This window comes from Mustela erminea, chromosome 11 (genome assembly GCF_009829155.1).
Source record: "Mustela erminea isolate mMusErm1 chromosome 11, mMusErm1.Pri, whole genome shotgun sequence".
In the NCBI taxonomy this organism is placed as follows: domain Eukaryota; kingdom Metazoa; phylum Chordata; class Mammalia; order Carnivora; family Mustelidae; genus Mustela; species Mustela erminea.
Genome location: NC_045624.1, coordinates 12,446,572 through 12,467,156, shown reverse-complemented (window position 1 = coordinate 12,467,156; position 20,585 = coordinate 12,446,572). Strand labels below are relative to the sequence as shown.

Sequence of the window (20,585 nt, the reverse complement as noted above, 5' to 3'; positions counted from 1 at the left end):
CTATTATTGTATTATTGTTGATGTGTTTCTTTGATTTTGTTATTAATTGGTTTATATAGTTGGCTGCTCCCACGTTGGGGGCATAGATATTTAAAATTGTTAAATCTTCTTGTTGGACAGACCCTTTGAGTATGATATAGTGTCCTTCCTCATCTCTTATTATAGTCTTTGGCTTAAAATCCAATTGATCTGATATAAGGATTGCCACTCCTGCTTTCTTCTGATGTCCATTAGCATGGTAAATTCTTTTCCACCCCCTCACTTTAAATCTGGAGGTGTCTTCGGGCTTAAAATGAGTTTCTTGGAGGCCACATATAGATGGGTTTTGTTTTTTTATCCATTCTGATACCCTGTGTCTTTTGACAGGGGCATTTAGCCCATTAACATTCAGGGTAACTATTGAGAGATATGAATTTAGTGCCATTGTATTGCCTGTAAGGTGACTGTTACTGTATATGGTCTCTGTTCCTTTCTGATCTACCACTTGTAGGCTCTCTCTTTGCTTAGAGGACCCCTTTCAATATTTCCTGTAGAGCTGGTTTGGTATTTGCAAATTCTTTCAGTTTTTGTTTGTCCTGGAAGCTTTTAATCTCTCCTTCTATTTTCAATGATAGCCTAGCTGGATATAGTATTCTTGGCTGCATGTTTTTCTCGTTTAGTGCTCTGAAAATATCATGCCAGCTCTTTCTGGCCTGCCAGGTCTCTGTGGATAAGTCAGCTGCCAATCTAATATTTTTACCATTGTATGTTACAGACTTCTTTTCCCGGGCTGCTTTCAGGATTTTCTCTTTGTCACTGAGACTTGTAAATTTTACTATTAGGTGACGGGGTGTGGGCCTATTCCTATTGATTTTGAGGGGCGTTCTCTGAACCTCCTGAATTTTGATGCTCGTTCCCTTTGCCATATTGGGGAAATTCTCCCCAATAATTCTCTCCAGTATACCTTCTGCTCCCCTCTCTCTTTCTTCTTCTTCTGGAATCCCAATTATTCTAATGTTGTTTCATCTTATGGTGTCACTTATCTCTCGAATTCTCCCCTCGTGGTCCAGTAGCTGTTTGTCCCTCTTTTGCTCAGCTTCTTTATTCTCTGTCATTTGGTCTTCTATATCACTAATTCTTTCTTCTGTCTCATTTATCCTGGCAGTGAGAGCCTCCATTTTTGATTGCACTTCATTAATAGCTTTTTTTATTTCAACTTGGTTAGATTTTAGTTCTTTTATTTCTCCAGAAAGGGCTTTTATATCTCTCGAGAGGGTTTCTCTAATATCTTCCATGCCTTTTTCGAGTCCGGCTAGAACCTTGAGAATTGTCATTCTGAACTCTAGATCTGACATATTACCAATGTCTGTATTGATTAGGTCCCTAGCCTTCGGTACTGCCTCTTGTTCTTTTTTTTGTGTTGAATTTTTCCGTCTTGTCATTTTGTCCAGATAAGAGTATATGAAGGGGCAAGTAAAATACTAAAAGGGTGGCAACAACCCCAGGGAAAAAATGCTTTAACCAAATTAGAAGAGATCCAAAATCGTGAGGGGGGAGAAAGGGGATAAAAAGAGGTTCAAAAAGGAAGAAAGAAAAAAAAAGAAAAAAGAAAAAGAAAAAAAAAAGAAAAAAGAAAAGAAAAGAATTAAAAAAAAAAGGAAAACACCTAAGAAAAATGTAAAAAAGAAAAAATATATATATTAGATAAACTAGTAAAAAATCGTTAAAAAAGAAAAAGGTAACAGTTAAAAAAAAATATTTTACCCGAAGGCGAGAAAAAAAACAAAAAACAAAAAATGAAAAAGAAAAAAATTAAATTAACTGCAAGACTAAAAAAAAATCACAGGGAAAAAGCCATGAGTTCCGTGCTTGGCTTTCTCCTCCTCTGGAATTCTGCTGCTCTCCTTGGTATTGAAACCGCACTCCTTGGTAGGTGAATTTGGTCTCGGCTGGATTTCTTGTTGATCTTCTGGGGGAGGGGCCTGTTGTAGTGATTCTCAAGTGTCTTTGCCCCAGGCGGAATTACACCGCCCTTACCCGGGGCCAGGGTGAGTAATCCGCTCGGGTTTGCTTTCAGGAGCTTTTGTTCCCTGAGCGCTTTCCGTAGAGTTCCGGAGGATGGGAATACAAATGGCGGCCTCCTGGTCTCCGGCCCGGAGGAGCCGAGAGCCCAGGGTCGCACTCCTCAGTGCGCCCTCAGAGAACAGCGCCCAGTTACTCCCGTCTGCCTGACCTCCGGCCGCGCTCCGAGCTCTCCGAGCCTGCGACCAGTTCAAGGTAACACCGAGCTGTGAGCTTACTGTCGGCTCTGTCTCTGTAGCCGGCTTTCCCGTTCCAATACCCACAAGGTCTGCGACACTCAGACACCCCTGATCCTTCTGTGACCCTGCGGGACCTGAGGCCACGTTGAACCCGTGTGGGCTTCGCCCCGGTTTAGCCTCTGGAGCGATGTCCCTCAGCGGAACAGACTTTTAAAAGTCCTGATTTTGTGCACCGTTGCTCCGCGGCTTGCCGGGAGCCGGCCCCTCCCCCCAGGGTCTATCTTCCCGTCGCTTTGGATTCACTTCTCCGCCGGTCCTACCTTTCAGAAAGTGGTTGTTTTTCTGTTTCCAGAATTGCTGTTCTTCTTCTCTTCGATCTGCCGGTGGATTTTCAGGTGTTTGCAATCTTTAGATAAGCTATCTAGCTGATCTCCGGCTAGCTGAAGCAGTCTCAGCCTGTTACTTCTCCGCCATCTTGACTCCTCCTCCTGCCCCATTGTTTTTGTGCACACTTTTATAGTGTTGATTCAGCCACTGAGTATTTGTTGAGCTTCACTGTGTGGCAGGCATTTATCCCATGGTTGTGAACAACGATTTTCTTACTGTTTGCCCTATAAACTAGATGGCAGGGACTGTATCTTCTCTGTTTACCTGCCCCTTAACCAGGACTTGGCACAGTATACTCGATAAATGGTGACAGATGAATGATCCCAATGGGATATTAAGCTTTAGCCCAAACTGGAAGGGGTTGCTGAACAGTGGTTGGTATCTAACCTAGAGAGCTTCAAGACTAACCTACCTTCTTCTCCTCTTTTGTTTTTGGGCAAATTTCACTAGTAGCATTCAAATAGATTTTATCAGCAGTAAAAACCTAAAATAATAAGGAGGGGTGAAATAGTTCATCTCCAGGTGATGCCTCCGGGGCCCTGCTTCCACTATTTTCTATCTTTCTAAGCCCCACTGTTATCCTTTAGTCCCATCCAGAACTTGGGGGTTTCCCAAACAACCTTTCACTTTGCCTCCCTGGGTTAGAGCCCCAGGAAGGACATTTTCCTTTAATTTTTCCACATGGGCCCGTGGTGTGCATACACATCATGTATACACAGTTACTTTCATGATAAGATTCTGGAAATTACAGAGTAAGAATGATTTTCTAATAAATACTACATAAAATGAACTTGAGTTTTTCAGTGTGTCTTGTACTGTTCAGGTCTGCACTAGATCTGCACGGGTCTGCCTGCTGGTTGGCCGCAGTTCAGACTCGGCTGCCGCGGAGCCTGGTGTCCGGGTCTGATGACAGAAGTCCCTCACTCTGTCTAGGCCACCTGGCCTCCGGCTTTGCCTCGGGTCCAGCCTGTGTACATGTGCCCCAGACGGCGTGTCTTGTCCGCTCCGCCTGAGATCTGGACTGTCTGTGGTTTCCCAGTTCACATACGGCACTACGGACCCGCACTGAGCAGTGTTTTGTACTTGCAGTGCAGTTTGGTCAAGGAAAGGTGGAGTTCCTTAGCTTTCCCCTGTTCCTGCGCAGGACTAGTGACCAGTGCTTTCAGTCCCCTCCTCTCAGCTGTCCTTTTCTCCTGCCGCTGGGACCCTTAATCAGTACGTTAATTCTGCTCCCTGACGTTCTCCGTTCAGACTGGTGACGTGGTCCTCACTCTTTTGTGCCACATTCCTCAAGCAAGATGTAACGTAGATAAACTTGATCTTTGGGCCAGTCTTTCTTGGAAAAGCTACCTTTCTACTCCTTAAAGGTTGTGAGAAGTGATGCAGATTAGTATTCCTGTTTAGTAGTGTGCCTTGGGCAGGTAATATGGTGAACAAGACAGTGTAATGACCAGCCCAAAGCAACTCTGCATCTAGGGCGCAGGGGCAGAAAGGCGCGGCCTGCAGGACCCCCGTGAGCCGCAGGCTTCTGCTCACTCCGCTGGAGCTTACCTGACGGGCCCCGAGGTTGGGCAGCGGGGCTTTCAGAGTCGTGTACTCAGTGCGGAGCCTCTGCATGCGCGTGGTGCTGCGGACCTGAGGAGCACAGCTGTGCCCTTCCCATCTGGGCAGCCCCCTGTGCTGGGAAACTGCACCCTCCCAAGCTGGTCTTGGAGGACGTGTGGGAGGTTGGTGGTGGGAAGAGTTGGTGGGGGTCTCCTAGGCCATGTTTTGTGCCTTGCATTCCCTTTTCACGTTGTTATGGTATCAGGGAATATACCCGTGGGAAACTGTCCTTCGACTTTGATACTGGGATTCTGTGTTGGGTGGAAAGTTGAGTATGATACGTAGAAGTGTGGGAGAAGAAGTATCAAACAGCATGTGGTGTTACCCTACTTTTGAAAAAGAAGTAGTAGATAAAAGTGTATGTTTAGAAATGTCTGGGAGGAGAAACCTCAAACGGTTGTGATGGTCTCTCGGTGGGGGGGGATTATGTGTGGTTTACCTTACTTTTTTTTGCACTTTTATATATTTTATTTCTTTTAAAGCATTGAATATACATTATTTTTGTATTAAGAAAAACAAAAGTTTTCATCTTGGGGAAAAAATCTTTCCATTATTTCCAGGCCAGGCTTGCACTTCTGATCGACCTTCAGCTAATACTGCTGCTTGTCCTGGAGGTGAGCAGGAGAGCAGGAGAGCCTCTCGTGTGTCGACGCCGATCTTCTGCATCTTAGTATTACGTGCTTAGATACATCATTCACCTTTTTCCCTCCTTTTTCTTTTGTGTATTTCTTAATACCCATATGTAACCCAGAATAACGGTCTTTAAAGACCAACCCATCTGATATCCACCATTTGCTGCCAACACAATTCTCCAAGAGTCATTCAGTTCTTAAAAATTACTGGACAATGAATCCAGAGACATCCCAAAACACCAAAGATGTGTTTTTGTGGCTGTTTTGGGGATTACTTGTCATTGTCAACTGGGTTACAGCCTAACCTCTGCAATTCCGGAGAAATTACTGGTGGTTTCTCTGTATTCCCGAAAGAGACCAGACCAGTTTTTGAAGGCAGGGTTGTCTTTTACTCAAAACTACCTGTTCATACCCATCCAGCTCAGCCGAGCACAGTGCCGTTGCAGGGCTTTCTAAATGTCAGTCCGTTGGATCGCACTGAAACACTGACGTGAAATTGAGGGCAGAATCACTTCACTTATTTTTCTGTCAGGGTTTGGATTATATGCTGTGAAGCTTGGTGGGAGCAGCAGCGAGCAAATCATTGTAGAAAAGTTCATGAGTTATAGAGACATCTCTTACAAGGTAATAATTACCATATTAATGCCTGACATTTATTCTGTACTCAACAGATGCCAGACCCTGAGCTCAGGGCTTTTTATTGTTGTCTCATTTAACTTACCCCTAAGAAGGTGGTATTATCCTGATTTTACAGGTGAGGAAACGTGAAACTGAGAGGTTAAGTAACATGTCGGAGTCATGCAGCTTAGCGGGCACACTGGGAGTGGGAGTTTAGGTATGTGAAGCTCGCGTTTTGCTTTCTGCCTACTGTCTGCTTCCCATTGTCTCCCTCTTCCATTGGCCCTGCTGTTCAGAACCCCCCACAGATAACTTTTGACCATTCGGGGTGCATCGAAGTCACACCAGGAGTTGCAGTACCTAAACGGTTTTGGTTGGGATAGAATTGGGAATGAGGGAGGAATACCTCAGCTCTTCATTCTTTCTCATTTTTCAGTCTGATGATCCTACGGGAAGGTTGCAGTTAATCTCTTTACCAAGTTATCTTCACATATTCTTCTTGCTTCCTTGTTACCCAGCAGTTTTCTTTACTGGTTAAAATAGGTTCACGGTGTCTGCTCCTCCCGTTGTTTCCTTCCTGCTGAGGGTTGAAACTGCCAGCAAGATCGCTCCGGAATTTGACAGGCCCGCGTCTTAGAGGACGAGACCTTCGGCAGGTGTCAGCAGCACGGCAGTCCTTTCTCACGGCTAAATTTGCTTTTGTGCTGTTCCCACAGCCTGTGCTGGGATGGCGTGTCGCTGTTGAGGCTGTCCGGATCCCGCAGCCATGATGATGACATTTTTCTCCTTTTGTCTCTTTACTCTTCATCCGTTTGCTCTCTGCCGTGCTTTGGGACCTTGGGGTGTTGTTCGTCCGTACAGGCGTACGCTGTAGTTTTGTAGCTTTCCTGCTCCACCTGCTGTTTGGATAAAAGGTGGCTTCTCGTGGTAGTTCAGTTAAGGCTGTGTAGTCAGCCAGCCTGGATCTGCTGCACTTACCAGCTGAGGGGCCTCTGCTCAGTTTCTTAACTTTTGCCTGTGTTGGATTTTTTGTCGTTTTGTTTTTCTGTGAATAAAACAGGGAAAATAGTGGCCCTATGTTCCAGGCCTGCTGTGAGCAACGAATAATGTATATAACTTACATAGGCCACATTATCCGAATCAAGTGCTCGATACTATTGGCCATTATTATTCTGGCTGTAGTTATTTTAAACAAGGTGTTATCTCTTTTGGTCCCCATGCCCATCTCCCCAAGTCTCATAGGATACTTACTAACTTTAGGTTATTGTACTTGGCCTTTGTTGTTGTTGTTGTTAATGTCTGTGGGTTACTAAGAGCATAGTTTGTGTTAGTGTTTTTTGGTTTGCTTTTAATCTTCCATGGTTATTTACAGATAATCTGGGTATGTTTTTAAATTCAAAAGTCAGTTGGGCACCTACTTTGTACCATGCATGTGTACAGGCCTAGATACAGGGATAAATAGAACAGGGCTAGAAGGGAGAAAGCCTGCCGGCAATTAGGAAGCTACTGAAGGAGCCTAGAAAGGTCAGGAGAGTGGGGACTATAGGTGACACGAGGGGAGTGTGGTCTTCACGATTCATTTACTGTGCAACAGTTACATGCTAGATCCCGTTATGGACTCTGGGTAAGGAATACTGAGTAGGAGAAGAACACGTAGCTTTGCCCAGGATGTTCTAGGGACAAGTAGGTGCTGGCGGTAAGAGAAAAGGCTGTGAAGAGAGAATTCTGAAGCTGCTTGGGCAGGTGTGTGGAAATTTTGTTTCTGAGACTAAGGAATGTGAAAGTGGGAGCCGATTTGAGAAGAGGAAAGATCAGGAGTAGTTTTGAACATAGTTTAATCATAAAGTCCTTAGCTTATATTTGATATCAATGAGTGGAGCTCAGAAGAGCAGTCAAGACAAGAATGACTATTTTTTTCTTCTGTCAAACACTTTTGAAGCACATTTTGTGAGACAACATAACAAATGTTGCCAGGATTATAGCTTTCTGTTGTGGAAAACCAAATTATGGGAAAGATTTCCAGTTGCTTACCAGTTTTACAGTGTTCTAGGGACTTGTGTTAATCTGGTGTGGCAAGATGATAGACATGAAGACCGTTGTCTTGAAAGAAGACTTTGTTTCAGTTCTCAAGAGGAAGTCTCATGCCACACCATTTGAACCACATGGGGATGCACCAGTGTAGACCAAAAGGCAGAAGGAACGAGGGAAAGTGTGCACCAGACCTTTTATTGTGGTTTTTGTGGGATAGAATAATTTTCACCAGGCTTTGGGAAATAGGAGTGGTCCCTTGTTGTCAGGTACTTGGTGATTTTGGGCAGAGGAATAGTGTTCTGGACTGCAGGATAAAAGGAGGCTAATGGTGGGTATGAAATCAGGATTGGTTGGTTTGTGTATTAAAGACTTGCTCATGGGCAAGTGTTTACTATTTCTAGGATTAGCTAATGTTGGGAGGGGTTAGTTACTCCCAGGGTCTGGGAGGCTTCAAGATGTCAAACATCAAAATATGGAAAATAAGAAACATGATTAATTCACTACCCAGTAGCCATTATCCTTTCTATTGAACCCATTAATTTACAGAGCCCACATTTTATTGGAGGTGACAGTGTGCACAGCTGAAATACTGCATTCTATTCTCCTTTGCAGTTAACAGTTGCTAAGGGGCTGTAAGCAGAAGTCATTTGGTGGTGCTTCCAGGAAAGCTTCTTAAATGATTAACTCTGTTGGGAGGCTTATCCTTTGTGCTTCTCCGGATCCTCACCTGGCTTTTTCTGGTCTGAAATGTGGACGTGATGGCTGGATCTCCAGCAGCCATCTTGGACTATGAGACGATCTTCAGGATGGAAGACAGAAGAAGCTGGAATCTGCGATGACCATGGAACCACCATACCAGTCCTGGACAGTCTATCTCTGGACTTCTTTGGAAGACACAAATAAATCTCTGCCTTGTTTAAGCCACTTCTTTTTGCTTTGCAGTTAAACTCATTCTTACTAATTCACACATTCTTTATCTTCATATACACAATGAATTCATTATCTAATTCTCTCCTAAGACCTTCCCCTGCTAGCAGAAGTAAAAACCTACTGCCACAGTCCTTCAGACTTTATCCTATGTCTCATTCTAAATTTGGAGAGGGACTGGGGCATACTATGTACACAAAACCTTAGCAATTAGCCTTTAAAAGAGTAAATATAAGCATAATTTTTCAGCAGATAGGTATTACCTAATTTGGCTTGAAGCCTCTAACGAGGATCCTTATTAAATTATTAAATAAAGTAGTGCTTAAGTTAAGAACAGAAGTACCACCCTTAGGCTTCTCCTGGCAGCATAGCAGACAACATAATCTGGAGTGAGGAGGTGTCCCACCAGATGCTAAGTATGATAATAGTTTCTATCGTATCCTTGGGAATCTTCATTTGGGCTTACCAAAGTACCAGAGACTGGGTGATTTAAACAGCAGACGTTTTGTTGCAATTCCAAGATCATCAGGGTGCCAGCATGGTTGGTTTCTTATAAGACCTGTGAGGCCTGTGTTCCTGGATTGTAAATGGCCACCATCTCGCTGTGTGCTCACGGGATGACCTATTTTTGCTGGCAGAGAGTGAGTGAGCTCTCTGGTGTCTCTCTTAAGGACACTAATCCTGTTGTGTCAGGGCCCCACCCTTATGACCTCATTTTACTTTATCGTCTTAAAGGTCCTATCTCAAAATGTGGTCACATTGGAGGATAGGGTTTCTATATGTGCATTTTGAGTGGATACTGTTCGGTCTGTAGCATCAGCCTTATAAGACAAAAGGGAATTCCTCAAGTGACAGTTCTAAACTAAGCTGAAACTAGAGCAGTAAGTGGGCAACACACTGAAGAAAGGGCGTTCTCTGATAACATGCTAATCTTGACATTGTGGTTTGGATATAAAAACAAAGAGTATGTGTCCAAGGTGTGGCTCAAGTGGCCTTGGAATTAGAAGAGTATTTCTCTTAAAATGAGCAGGCAGTGATACCTTATCACTACCTCTTTGACAACTTACTTGTACTGAGGCTTTAGCAAGCATAGTTGGGAAGGAAAAAAAAAGTATTAAGATGGAAATGAAGAAAGTTACACATGCTGGGATTACATAGAAACCAGAAAAGAATCTGTAGATGAATAATTAGAAGTTGCTGGAGACATGATCAGTATACAAAAGTCAATTGCAAACAACAGCAAAGATGCCCTTATACAAGAGCATCAGAAAATGAAAGGAGTCTTTCAAGTGTGTGGTCTCTATGGAGAACATAAAACCTTATTGAAATACATTCAAAGACTAAATGTATCGGTAAACCATGTTTATTGTAAGCATCGATAATGTAAAGATACCAACTGTCCCCAAATTGATGTTACAGATCAAATAAAAATTCCCAGAAGTTTTGGGCAACTGGACAAGTTGATTCTAAAAATGCATTGATAATCAAAGGTCCAAGATCAGACAACATACTCCTGAAGAGGAAGAATGAGATAGGGGACTTGCTTTGTCCGTTGGGAAGACTTTTCTTTTAATTAAAGCTGTGCTGATAAAAGAACTGTACTGTGGATGCAGGAATAAACAGAACAGTGGTATAGAATAGAGAACCCAGAAGCAGACCATGTATAGATGGACATGATAAATGATAAAAGTGGCATAGATCAGTGGGTAAAATAGAGATTTTTATTCAATAAAGTGTGCTAGGGAGATTTGTTATTCATACAGAAAAAAAAAAATGAAATCAGATCTCTACCTTACGCAAAGATCAATTCTTGGTTATTTAAAGACTTGTGAAAGGCAAAACATTAAAAATTTTGGAAGAAAATATGAGACAGTGTCTTTATGCTCTGGTGGCATGGAAGTCTCTTTTTAAAACAAATGTAGGGGTGCCTGGGCGGCTCAGTGGGTTAAAGTCTCTGCCTTCAGCTCAGGTCATGATCCTAGGGTCCTGTGATCGAGCCCCGCTTTGGGCTGTCTGCTCAGCAGGGAGCCTGCTTCCCCCTCTCTCTCTGCCTGCCTCTACCTACTTATCATCTCTGTCAAATAAAATGTAAAAAGGAGGGATACATTTAACTATTAAAAGTAACCTTTTTTAAATTAGAAGTCACCATAAAGAAAGCAAAATGACAAGTCTGAAGCTGGGAGAGAAGATATTTGCAATAGTATAACTGAAATACAGGCTAGAGTAAATAAAGGATTACAAAGCAATAAAAATACAATCTAGACTATATGAAGGCCTACAAAGCAAAGAGGAGATAACAGCTTAGTAGAAAAATGGGGAAAGACATAGAGACTGAAATATAAATGATCTATGGAAAAGTAGTTGACTTCATTAATAATCAAGGAAATGCAAACCAAAAACTGCAATGAGATTTCATTTTAAGGCCTCCACACTAGCAGATTCTGACACATTTGATAGAACGAAGTGTGAAGGGGGATTCTTTACACCAGTAGAAATTACGCACTGGTGGGAGGGTGTAAACGGGCACCTCCTTTTGAGAAACATGTCAGCATGGACTGGTTTTGAAATTTCATCTAGTGATTCCATCTTGAAGGTACACCCTTATAGGAAGTTTTGCTCATGTGGCCCAAGAAACATGTACAAGAGTGTTCTTAGCAATAATGTACATAATAGCACAACCAACAACCCAGGGAAACTACCTAAAGGTTCATCAGCAGAAAATGGGTAAATAAATGTTCACACCGTGGCATACAGCTATGTAAATGTATTACAACCATTCCAGAAACAGTAATTTTTAGAAACATAATACTGAGTCAATATCAGTTAAAAAATGAATCTGAAACTTGGGTTAAAAACAAAAGAATGCCAAGTTGGTGCAGCCTCTTTGGAGTCCAATGTGGAGATTCCTCAAGAAATTAAAAATAGAACTTCCATTGCACTACTGGGTATTTATGCCAAAGATACAGATGTAGTGAAAAGAAGGGCCATCTGTACCTTAATGTTTATAGCAGCAATGGCCACGGTCGCCAAACTGGAAAGAACCAAGATGCCCTTCAACAGACGAAGGGATAAGGAAGATGTGGTCCATATACACCATGGAGTATTATGCCTCCATCAGAAAGGATGAATACCCAACTTTTGTAGCAACATGGACGGGACTGGAAGACATTATGCTGAGTGAAATAAGTCAAGCAGAGAGAGTCAATTATCATATAGTTTCACTTATTTGTGGAGCATAACAAATAGCATGAAGGACATGGGGAGATAGGAGAAGGGAGTTGGGGGAAATTGGAAGGGGAGGTGAACCATGAGAGACTATGGACTCTGAAAAACAATCTGAGGGTTTTGAAGTGGCGGGGGGGTGTGAGGTCAGGGTACCACGTGGTGGGTATTGGAGAGGGCACGGATTGCATGGAGCACTGGGTGTGGTGCAAAAATAATGAATACTGTTATGCTGAAAATAAAAAAAAATAAATTTAAAAACAAAAACAAAAATCAAGCTTCCTTTAGAAAATTTTTTATTCAGGGTATCTGGGTAGCTCAGTCCACTAAATGTCTGACTCTTGGTTTTGGCTCAGGTCTTGATTCCCGGGTTGTGAGATGGAGCCCCACCAGACCTTGGGCTTCACACTCAGCAGGGAGTCTGCTTGAGATTCTCTCCCTGCCCCCCTGCCTTCCCCCCATCTCTATGTGTGTACTCTCTCAAATAAATCTTTTTTTTTTTTTAAAAAGACAACTTATTTATTCAGTATATATTTATTGCGGTTCTGCTGTGTGCTAAGGTCTGAACCTAGGACCTTAGTGTTTAATGAGTAAAACATCCAAAAGGGGCACTATTAATTAGTTGACATGACAGGCTGAGCAGGGAGCCTGATGTGGGGCTTGATCCCAGGACCCTGGGATCGTGACCTGAGCCGAAGACAGACGCTTAACTGACTAAGCCACTCAGGCGCCCCGATCCTTCTTTTTGTAGGAAATTTGTATTGCAATGAGAAAAGTTGTCTGAAAATAACCCTCCTTCAAACTCAGTTGTCTGGAGAAAACACTAGCTGGGAAAAGAGGGTTTCTTTCACTTGCCCCACCAGTAAGTGCTTACATAAGCTCAGTTACCCCAGAACTGTTGACTCTTAATATCAGTGGGAACTATAACATCCTGTGGGTTCCAAGGTCCCCACGTCTTGGTCATCTGGTCTTCTCAGACAACTCCTATAGTAGCTGGCTTCCCAAATTCGTGTTTTCTGGCACTAGGACTGTTCTACTACTGACGAAGTTGCTTTCATGCTTTTATGACAAAAAGTGAGAACAATAGAAACAAGAGGGTGAGGCACTTCCATTGGCATACAGAACTGCACTGCTCGCCGAGCATTGCTCTGGCCCCCCTCTGTGTGTAATCATAGGAGGATGAAGGAGAGTCATGCTTTCATTCCTGTTGTTGATACGAGTTTTCTCTTACTCCAATAAAGCCTGTTCTTAACTCAAACTATATGATATGGTAAAATTTATCTTGAATCCTGGTACATGCAAGAGGACATGCAGAAGAGATTCTTAGTATATAGTATAAGGAGTTTACATTTTGCAGCTGCACTACAATGCTGTCGGAGTGTTTTAAGTAGTGGGGTTAAGTGATCTAAAATACATTTTAGGATCATTCTTGTGATTGTATGGCAAATGTATTACAGAAAAGAAGATTAGAAGTAGAGAATGAGTTTGGGGGCTGTTGAGTAGTTCAGATGAGAGACCATGGTAACTTGGACCAGTATGAAGGTAATGAAAATGGAAAGTTCAGGATATGTTTTGTGACAAAAATGGAGAAGTCATTGATAAGTTGATGTGGGGTTATAGGAAAGACAGAATCAATTTAATTCTTAGGTGGTGCTTGATTTGAGCACCTGCACAGATGATGTTGCCATTTGCTGAAATAGGGAAGATTGGGGGAAAGAGATAGGTCTTTTTAAGTGAGAGTAGGAGTGCCTGTGTGGTTTAGTCATTAAGTGTCTGCCTTTGGCTCAGGCCATGATCCCAGGGTGCTGGGATCAAGCCCCGCATTGGGCTCTCTGCTTGGCAGGGAGTCTGCTTCTCCCTCTCCCACTCCCGCTGCTTGTGTTCCCTCTCTCACTGTATCTTTCTCTGTCAAATAAATAAATAAGATCTTTAAAAAATAATATGAGAATAAATTGAGAGTTTTGTTTTGGACATGTTAAATTTGAAATGTCCATGATAGATCCAAGTAAAGAAGTTAGATAGGTAAGTGGATATGGGAGTGTAGAGCTCTGAAGAGTGGTATGACACGAAAGTGTGCATTTTGGGCTTACCAACATAGGATGATTTAAAATAATGAAAATAATATGTATTAAAAACTTACCGGCAGGAGTTGCAGTATGAAAATGGTATTATAGGTTAAAGTTTCTTATTCCTTTTGGAAATAACCCCAGAACCCCAAGGAGAATGCAAAACAGAGATGGGTGTTGTATCTTTTTTGAAATGTAACAACTAAAACTTCGAAAATACGTGGAAGGACCGTGCATTGTTCAGTGTCCAGTCAGGAAAGGGGAAGCCAGGACAGGTATCTCAGACAGAGGGGATTTAATGGAGGGGATTATTTACAAAAATGTGGGAAGAGGGAAAGAGAGAAGGAAGGGTAGTGTCAGAGCCAGAAACTGATACCATCGCTGGGCTGGCACCGTTGAGCATGCACCTGTTGCTGCATTGCTGGGGGTTACAGTTGTTTCTGGTGTGCTGACGGGGCTTTGCCTTGGCCAGGCTGGCTAACACTATATAGATGATTTTATCCTGGTTCATGGGGTCTACAGTCATCACTCTTAACCTAGTCAAAGGAACTGCCACCAAGGGATACCCTGTTGGAGTGAGAGGCAGGATTTTTCTTTTTCTTTCCTGCTCATCTGCCAGTTTTCATACTGACAGATAACCAACAGCAAAGCATCTGGAAAGGGCATCTGGGAAATGATTTGTAGAATCCCAGACCCCACTGTATGGAGCAGAGTACAGGTGGGGTTTGTGGGTTTAAGGGGGAAAATAATAACTAGAATACGCTATGGAAAGCAGTGGTGGTCAAATTGAGGTTGGCTGTGGATTGGGGATTTGATTTTACCCTATTGACAGGCCTGTAACTTAGCCCGTCACTGTTTCATGGAAGCTGGCAAAAGATATGAAACCTCTGGATTGGAGAAAAGTGTCGTATTATCAGCAGTGCAGGAAGCAGCGTGAACACCAACGTGTTTCTCTCAGTTCCCTTTGTCCCAAGAGTCCCCAAGGGCAACGCACAGGGCCCAGGTGGAGTTCATTATGGAGAGAGACACTGAGCCTGGAGAACATGCAGCTTTTATAGCAAGCAGGAAACAAGCCTGCTCCTTGTCCCGGAGGGGCACATTACCTCCTCCTTTCTGGTTGCTTACTGCTCAAAATGGCCCCGGTCAAGGTGGCCGGGCCTCGTATACTTAGCACATCCAGCAAGGTGTGTGTTGGAGCTCAGAAATCCTGGAGGAATGTCCCTGTCCCCAGTGTCTGAAGGGAAAGACTGGATGAACATTTTTGGGTAACATTATGGCAGGATGGGGCATCAAGCTGGTGTGTTAGCATGGTAGCTGGTTATTGAAAGCATCTGGATAATAGACTCTTGTTCTGTTTCTGTAAAACAAAGTTTTATCAGTTTGGGGGATGGAACTGAAGGTGTAAATGAGGCCTATGTTCATTTGGAGTGGGCCATACGCTGCAGTGTTCCGTAGCGGGGCTGTATGCAGTGTAAGACCAAGGTTGGTAAGGTGCGCTCTCCCAGATGAGGCACAGAGAGAATGTACATGTGCACACCTGGTGGGAGCGAGGGCCTTCAGACCAGTCCTGTTTACTCAGACTGAGAGTTTGCCGTTGCCTCACCTCCAGGTGAGGATTTTAAGGGACCCAGAAGCCTGCACTTCACTTACTGTTGTAGCTTGTCTCTCTGCTATATACACTCAGCTGTGCTGGTTTCCTTCTGTATTCTGCAAATTAGTGAGCCTCAGTTGATGGAAAGGGCTATTATTTGTGACTTGTCTTGCTGTCAGTCTGAGTGTCCCGCTGGTGCTTATCAACTCAGTTGTCATGCTAGTGTCAGAGCAGGAATGAGGCGAAGACCTGGACCGTGATACCTCAGTCCCTGCAGAGAAAGTGCCAGAATAATGAAGGGCAGGAAGACGATAGTGCACTGTCTTGTTAGTCTGCTGGCCCGTGTTTTGAGGCTTATTCGCTCAGTGCACTCTCTTTGGGGTCTCCCAACTGAGAAATCTCAGCGACAGTCAGGAGGTCCCCTCTACATAGCCCTCTGTTTCTGGGTGGTGTGGCGATGTGGAGTCCCACTGGTCCGAGCCCTGGGGCACTGCACTAGCTGTTTATGGTTTCCCTATCCTCTGCTCACTTTTGTAAATAATTCCACTTCAGCACCTTTCTGGAATTACCTGGTTTGTACCAGTTGCTTCCTGTGGATGCCCTGACTGATACGCTTCCTTTGGTCTTTTACTCAGAAGGATGGTTGAGAACAAGAGCGTGATCTCCCAGTCGTCGTCCTAGATGTCTGCAGCCTGGGATGACAGGTGCAAGCATCCAGCACCTTGGCTCTGGCATGGATCCCTAACAAACCGTGGTTAAAGATGCACATTTTGTGTTGGACTTGAGTATATGTGGCTGTTTCAGTGGAGGGTGGTGAACGTACATTTTGGAAGCAGACATTACTAATGCTATGATATTAGTTATTGTATGATAGTTGTAGTGTTTATGTTAAAAAGTGGGAATGGGGGCGCCTGGGTGGCTCAGTGGGTTAAGCCTCTGCCTTCGGCTCAGGTCATGATCTCAGGGTCCTGGGACTGAGCACTGCATCGGGCTCTCTGCTCAGCGGGGAGCCTGATTCCCCCGCTCCCCCGGCCTGCCTCGCTGCCTACTTGTGATCTCTGTCTGTCAAATAAATAAATAAAGTCTTAAAATTTTTTTTAAAAAAGGTGGGAATGGTATAATTATGGGCTCATAATTCTTATCAGTGGTACCTGATGGAGAAGGGGCAGCGATAATGCTGATATCCAGCAATGTCTTTTCTACCCCGATGATCTTTTTTTATTTTTTCTCATTTAACAAATATTTATTTGTTTGTTACAATTTTAAAAATGATGTTATGTTAGTCACCATACAGTACATCATTAGTTTTTGGTGTAGTGTTCCATGACTCCAACGATGTCTTTTAAACTCTGAAACGGAACTCTGGCCACCCGCTAGTCCATTGTGCATGGAAACACTGTCCTGGGAAAGAATCAAAACTGAGAGAGAAAAATTATAGTTAACCCTAGATTGCTCAGTAATGACTTCTAAAAAGGTAAACGTTATAATTTTGGAAGGGGTAAAAATAATAAGACTTGTAAAGCAGGATGATCAGCCATACGTGGTACATGAAATGAATTCTGATATGTTACATATTCTAATGTTTCTTCTCACTGGATAATTCTAATCCCTGCGTAGAGGAATCTTATTAGGTTATTGCTTCTTAGGAGAGGATGTAGAAGGTGTTGTGAGAACAGAAATGTGCATCTATAGAACTGAGGCCATGAGAAAAAACCGAACAGCGTCAGTGGTGGGTTGTGGGACCAGCGCTACAACTGGGCTAAGGTCCTGTTAAAGGACTGCCAGAGACAGCTGGGAACTGCCATACTGTAATTCTGGAGCCCAGAGCTCAGGAGCATGTGGTCAGGTTGCAGAGTTAGCCCGAGAAGGCTGAGGGTGATGAAGGGAGGGCTGTGCTCATGGCCGAGGATTCTCGGAAATGCTTTGTAACCGTATCGTATGCTGCAGAATGCCAAGCCTGATGAGGTTCACCTGGCTGTGTGGCGGGTATCCAGAAGAGACTCTGTGCTGTTTGTGCAGATTTGTCATCTGCTACCGTGGGACGTCCTTTTGAGGGGATCCGAAAGTCTGTCCTTCTGTTATTTGGATGGTGTTGCTAAACTCTCTGCTTTGTGTCTTGGTGGCCTTGATTTTCCTCTCCATCCTTCAGATCAGTGTTTTCAAACCATATTTATTACAACTCATGCGTAGATTATAAAATCAAGTTTGTGGTAGACAAGCAGCAATGAAAGAAATAGAAAGGATAGAAAATATCAGACTGCCACACATCTAGAAAGGGGAAATAATTGTTTTGTGACCTCCTTTGTGTTCCCAGTATAATATGTATGTATGGTGAGATCTATACAAAGCCCTATAAAGATTATTACTGTTGGCCATGGTCCAATTTGTAAGGCACTGTTTTATATAAATCAGGCTTCTTTGGTTGAAAAGACTGCGTGTGATTTCTGTCAGCTTGAACTACTGTTGACATATTGATACAGTGGTCCTGCACTCTGAAAATCTACATTTTATTTATTTATTTATTTTTAAATATTTTATTTATTTAACACAGAGAGGAGAGAGAGAGAGAGATCACAAGTAGGCAGAGAGGCAGGCGGGGGTTGGGGGGAAGTAGGCTCCCTGCTGAGCAGAGAGCCCAATGCGGGGCTCAATCCCAGGACCCTGGGATCAGACGCGGGGCTCCATCCCAGGACCCTGAGATCATGACCTGAGCTGAAGGCAGAGGCTTAACCCACTCAGCCACCCAGGTGCCCCTGAAAATCTACATTTTAAGTAGCTTATATGCTATAATTCATTATTGTTATTTAAGTAGTCAGGTAGTTAAGACTTCTGGTGATATGGCTCTCTAGGGAAGAACTTGGAGCCCCCTCATGTAAGGTATACACTGAGAGGCACACCTTTTAATTCTAACCCAGGACCTCTGGCATTGAACTTTCTTTGTTTCATGCACTTAAACCTCCCTCCAGGTGACTTTGGTAGCGCCTGTGGTGGGATTCTGATCTCCCTCCTCCGTGTGTGTCCCGGGGTCCTCCTTCCAGGAACAAGACTTCTCACTCTTCAGAGCGATTCTGTCTGACTTCTGGTCATGCACCTTTCTGTCCTGGCTGGCTTGGAACCTCCCTCCCTGTGTGTGCAAATCCTCGCCTTCGGGAGTGAGATCTCTTCCTTCTTCGTGTGACATTGAATACTACTCCATTTGCATTTTGGCGAAGAGCCGCTGAGTTTAGATCATAGATGAAATGTGACAGTCGCTGTCATCTGTGAAGAGGACAGACTAATCGGAAAGATCCAGAGAGGGTTCACTAAATTGTGCTCTACAGCGGACTAAATTGGGCACAGACAAGAGACAGGTACAGTGAAGCAACAGGTAGAAGTGACAGGTTCACAGAGCGGAGTTTCAAGTCAGCAAGGAGATTGTACATCAAGAGAAAGAACAAGGTCAGGTCTAGCTGACATGTCAGGGCTGGAGAAATGGATGTTCCTGGTTCTGTCTGCCACCGAGTTCATTCTGGGGATGCTGGGGAATGGGTTCATAGTGTTGGCCAGTGGCAGCAGCTGGTGCAAAAACAAGACAGTCTCTCTGTCTGACTTCATCATCACTAACCTTGCTCTCTCTAGGATCGTTCTCCTGTGGATTCTCTTGGTGGACGGTGTTTTAATGGTGTTCTCTTTCAAAGTACGTGATGAAGGGATAGTGATGCAAATTATTGATATTTTCTGGACATTTACAAACCACCTGAGCATTTGGCTCGCCACCTGTCTCAGTGTCCTCTACTGCCTGAAAATTGCCACTTTCTCCCATCCTGCATTCCTCTGGCTCAAGTGGAGAGTTTCTAGGGTGGTTGTATGCACGATTTTGGGTGCCCTGTTCTTATCGTGTGTCAGTGCCCTATCTCTGATCCAGGAATTTAAGATCTATTCGGTTCTCAGGGGGATCGATGGCACAGGGAATGTGACCGAGCACTTTAGAAAGAAAAGAAATGAATACAAAGTATCCCATGTTCTTGGGACTCTGTGGAACCTGCCTCCCCTAATTGTGTCTGTGGCCTCGTACTTTCTGCTCATCCTCTCCCTGGGGAGACACGTGCAGCAGCTGCAGCAAAGCGGCATCAGCTCCAGAGATCCAAGCACTGAGGCCCACCAGAGAGCCATCAAAATCATCGTCTCCTTCCTCTTTCTCTTCCTGCTTTACTTTTTGGCCTTTCTGATTACATCCTGCAGTTATTTCATACCAGGAACTGAGATGGTCATTATGATCGGAGAAGCAGTTACAATGTTTTATCCTGCTGGCCACTCATTCATTCTCATTCTGGGAAACAACAAGCTGAAGCAGACGTTCGTGGAGATGCTGTGGTGTGAGCCTGGCCTTCGGAAGCCTGGATTCAAGGGACCTTTTACCCCCTAGAGTGACTGAGGGCACAGACGAGAGCCTGGGAGTCCTTTAGTCTGGCTCAAGGCTAAGGGCTCCTCCTGATCCTTTCGTGGCACCAATTCTGTGACACAGGAGGAGAGAGACGCGACTACATTGTGCTAGCCCACTGGGGACATGTCTCTTGGCTTTTCTTTGTGTGGTGTTTTGGAGAGGGTGAAACAGTCTCTGGAAAATGTCAGTATAGTAGGAACACTCACTATATAGATGTAGAGTTGTACTTTAATAGCTATCAACCTAATGAGCTGATTCCTAGCTTTAACTTCAAGTTTATATGGACAGTCATGAGCTAATGTAACTAGGACAGTGTAATGGATCTGCGGGGAAGAGAAGAGGCTTTGCAGTTCCCCAGACTTGGGTTTGAATTCTGGTTCTATTTCCAAGACTTTTGGCCGTTGGTGAGTTACTTTCATTTACTTTCTGATCCTCTCTTCCGTCATTTTAAAATGCGGACGGTGACACGGACTTCACAATTCAGGAGGCAGCGTGGCCTGCGTGCTGTGTAGAGCCTTCGCTCGGTGAAGCGGGCATCTGACAGTGAATTGTACAGCAGGAGCAGTTCCCGCAGGAGATGAGTTTCCACACGTCCTCTGTGTGAGGACAAAAGCAGCGGAATGAGAATCAAGACCCTTGGCCAGTAGGCTCCAGTCCAGTCCCGTGGTGGTGATTTCCCTTCAGGACTCCTGGTGTTCCTTTATTGTTTGGCTGAAGTAAATTGCCAAGTAAATTTTTTTATTTTTGGTTAGGGCAAAAGTCCAAGCAGATTTTCTTTTTTAAACTAACCATGATGCATGTGAGCTTTGAAAACTTGAGAGTTTAAAAAAATATATATATATA

General features: G+C 43.8%; 2 protein-coding genes across 5 annotated transcripts in view; both read left to right on the top strand.

The window, feature by feature from the left end:
- Positions 1-20,585, top strand: part of SSBP1 (single stranded DNA binding protein 1) — a 41,323-nt gene that overhangs the window by 13,854 nt on the left and 6,884 nt on the right. For 3 of the 4 annotated variants that reach the window (XM_032305127.1, XM_032305131.1, XM_032305130.1), the window contains exon 8: positions 8,126-8,437. The exons of the other annotated variant lie outside the window; for it this stretch is intronic. The gene's annotated coding sequence lies outside the window, so the exon portion shown is untranslated. Of the gene's footprint in view, positions 1-8,125; positions 8,438-20,585 lie in introns of those variants that run through there. 4 annotated transcript variants of the gene reach the window in all.
- TAS2R3 (taste 2 receptor member 3) lies at positions 18,105-20,525 on the top strand. The gene has a single exon (XM_032305120.1). The coding sequence runs from the start codon at positions 18,774-18,776 to the stop codon at positions 19,722-19,724; it is 951 nt and encodes a 316-aa protein (XP_032161011.1). The 5' UTR covers positions 18,105-18,773; the 3' UTR covers positions 19,725-20,525.

Bases quoted from the DNA above. Each gene is read 5' to 3' on its own strand.
- TAS2R3 (XM_032305120.1), top strand. From the start codon at position 18,774: ATGTCAGGGCTGGAGAAATGGATGTTCCTGGTTCTGTCTGCCACCGAG.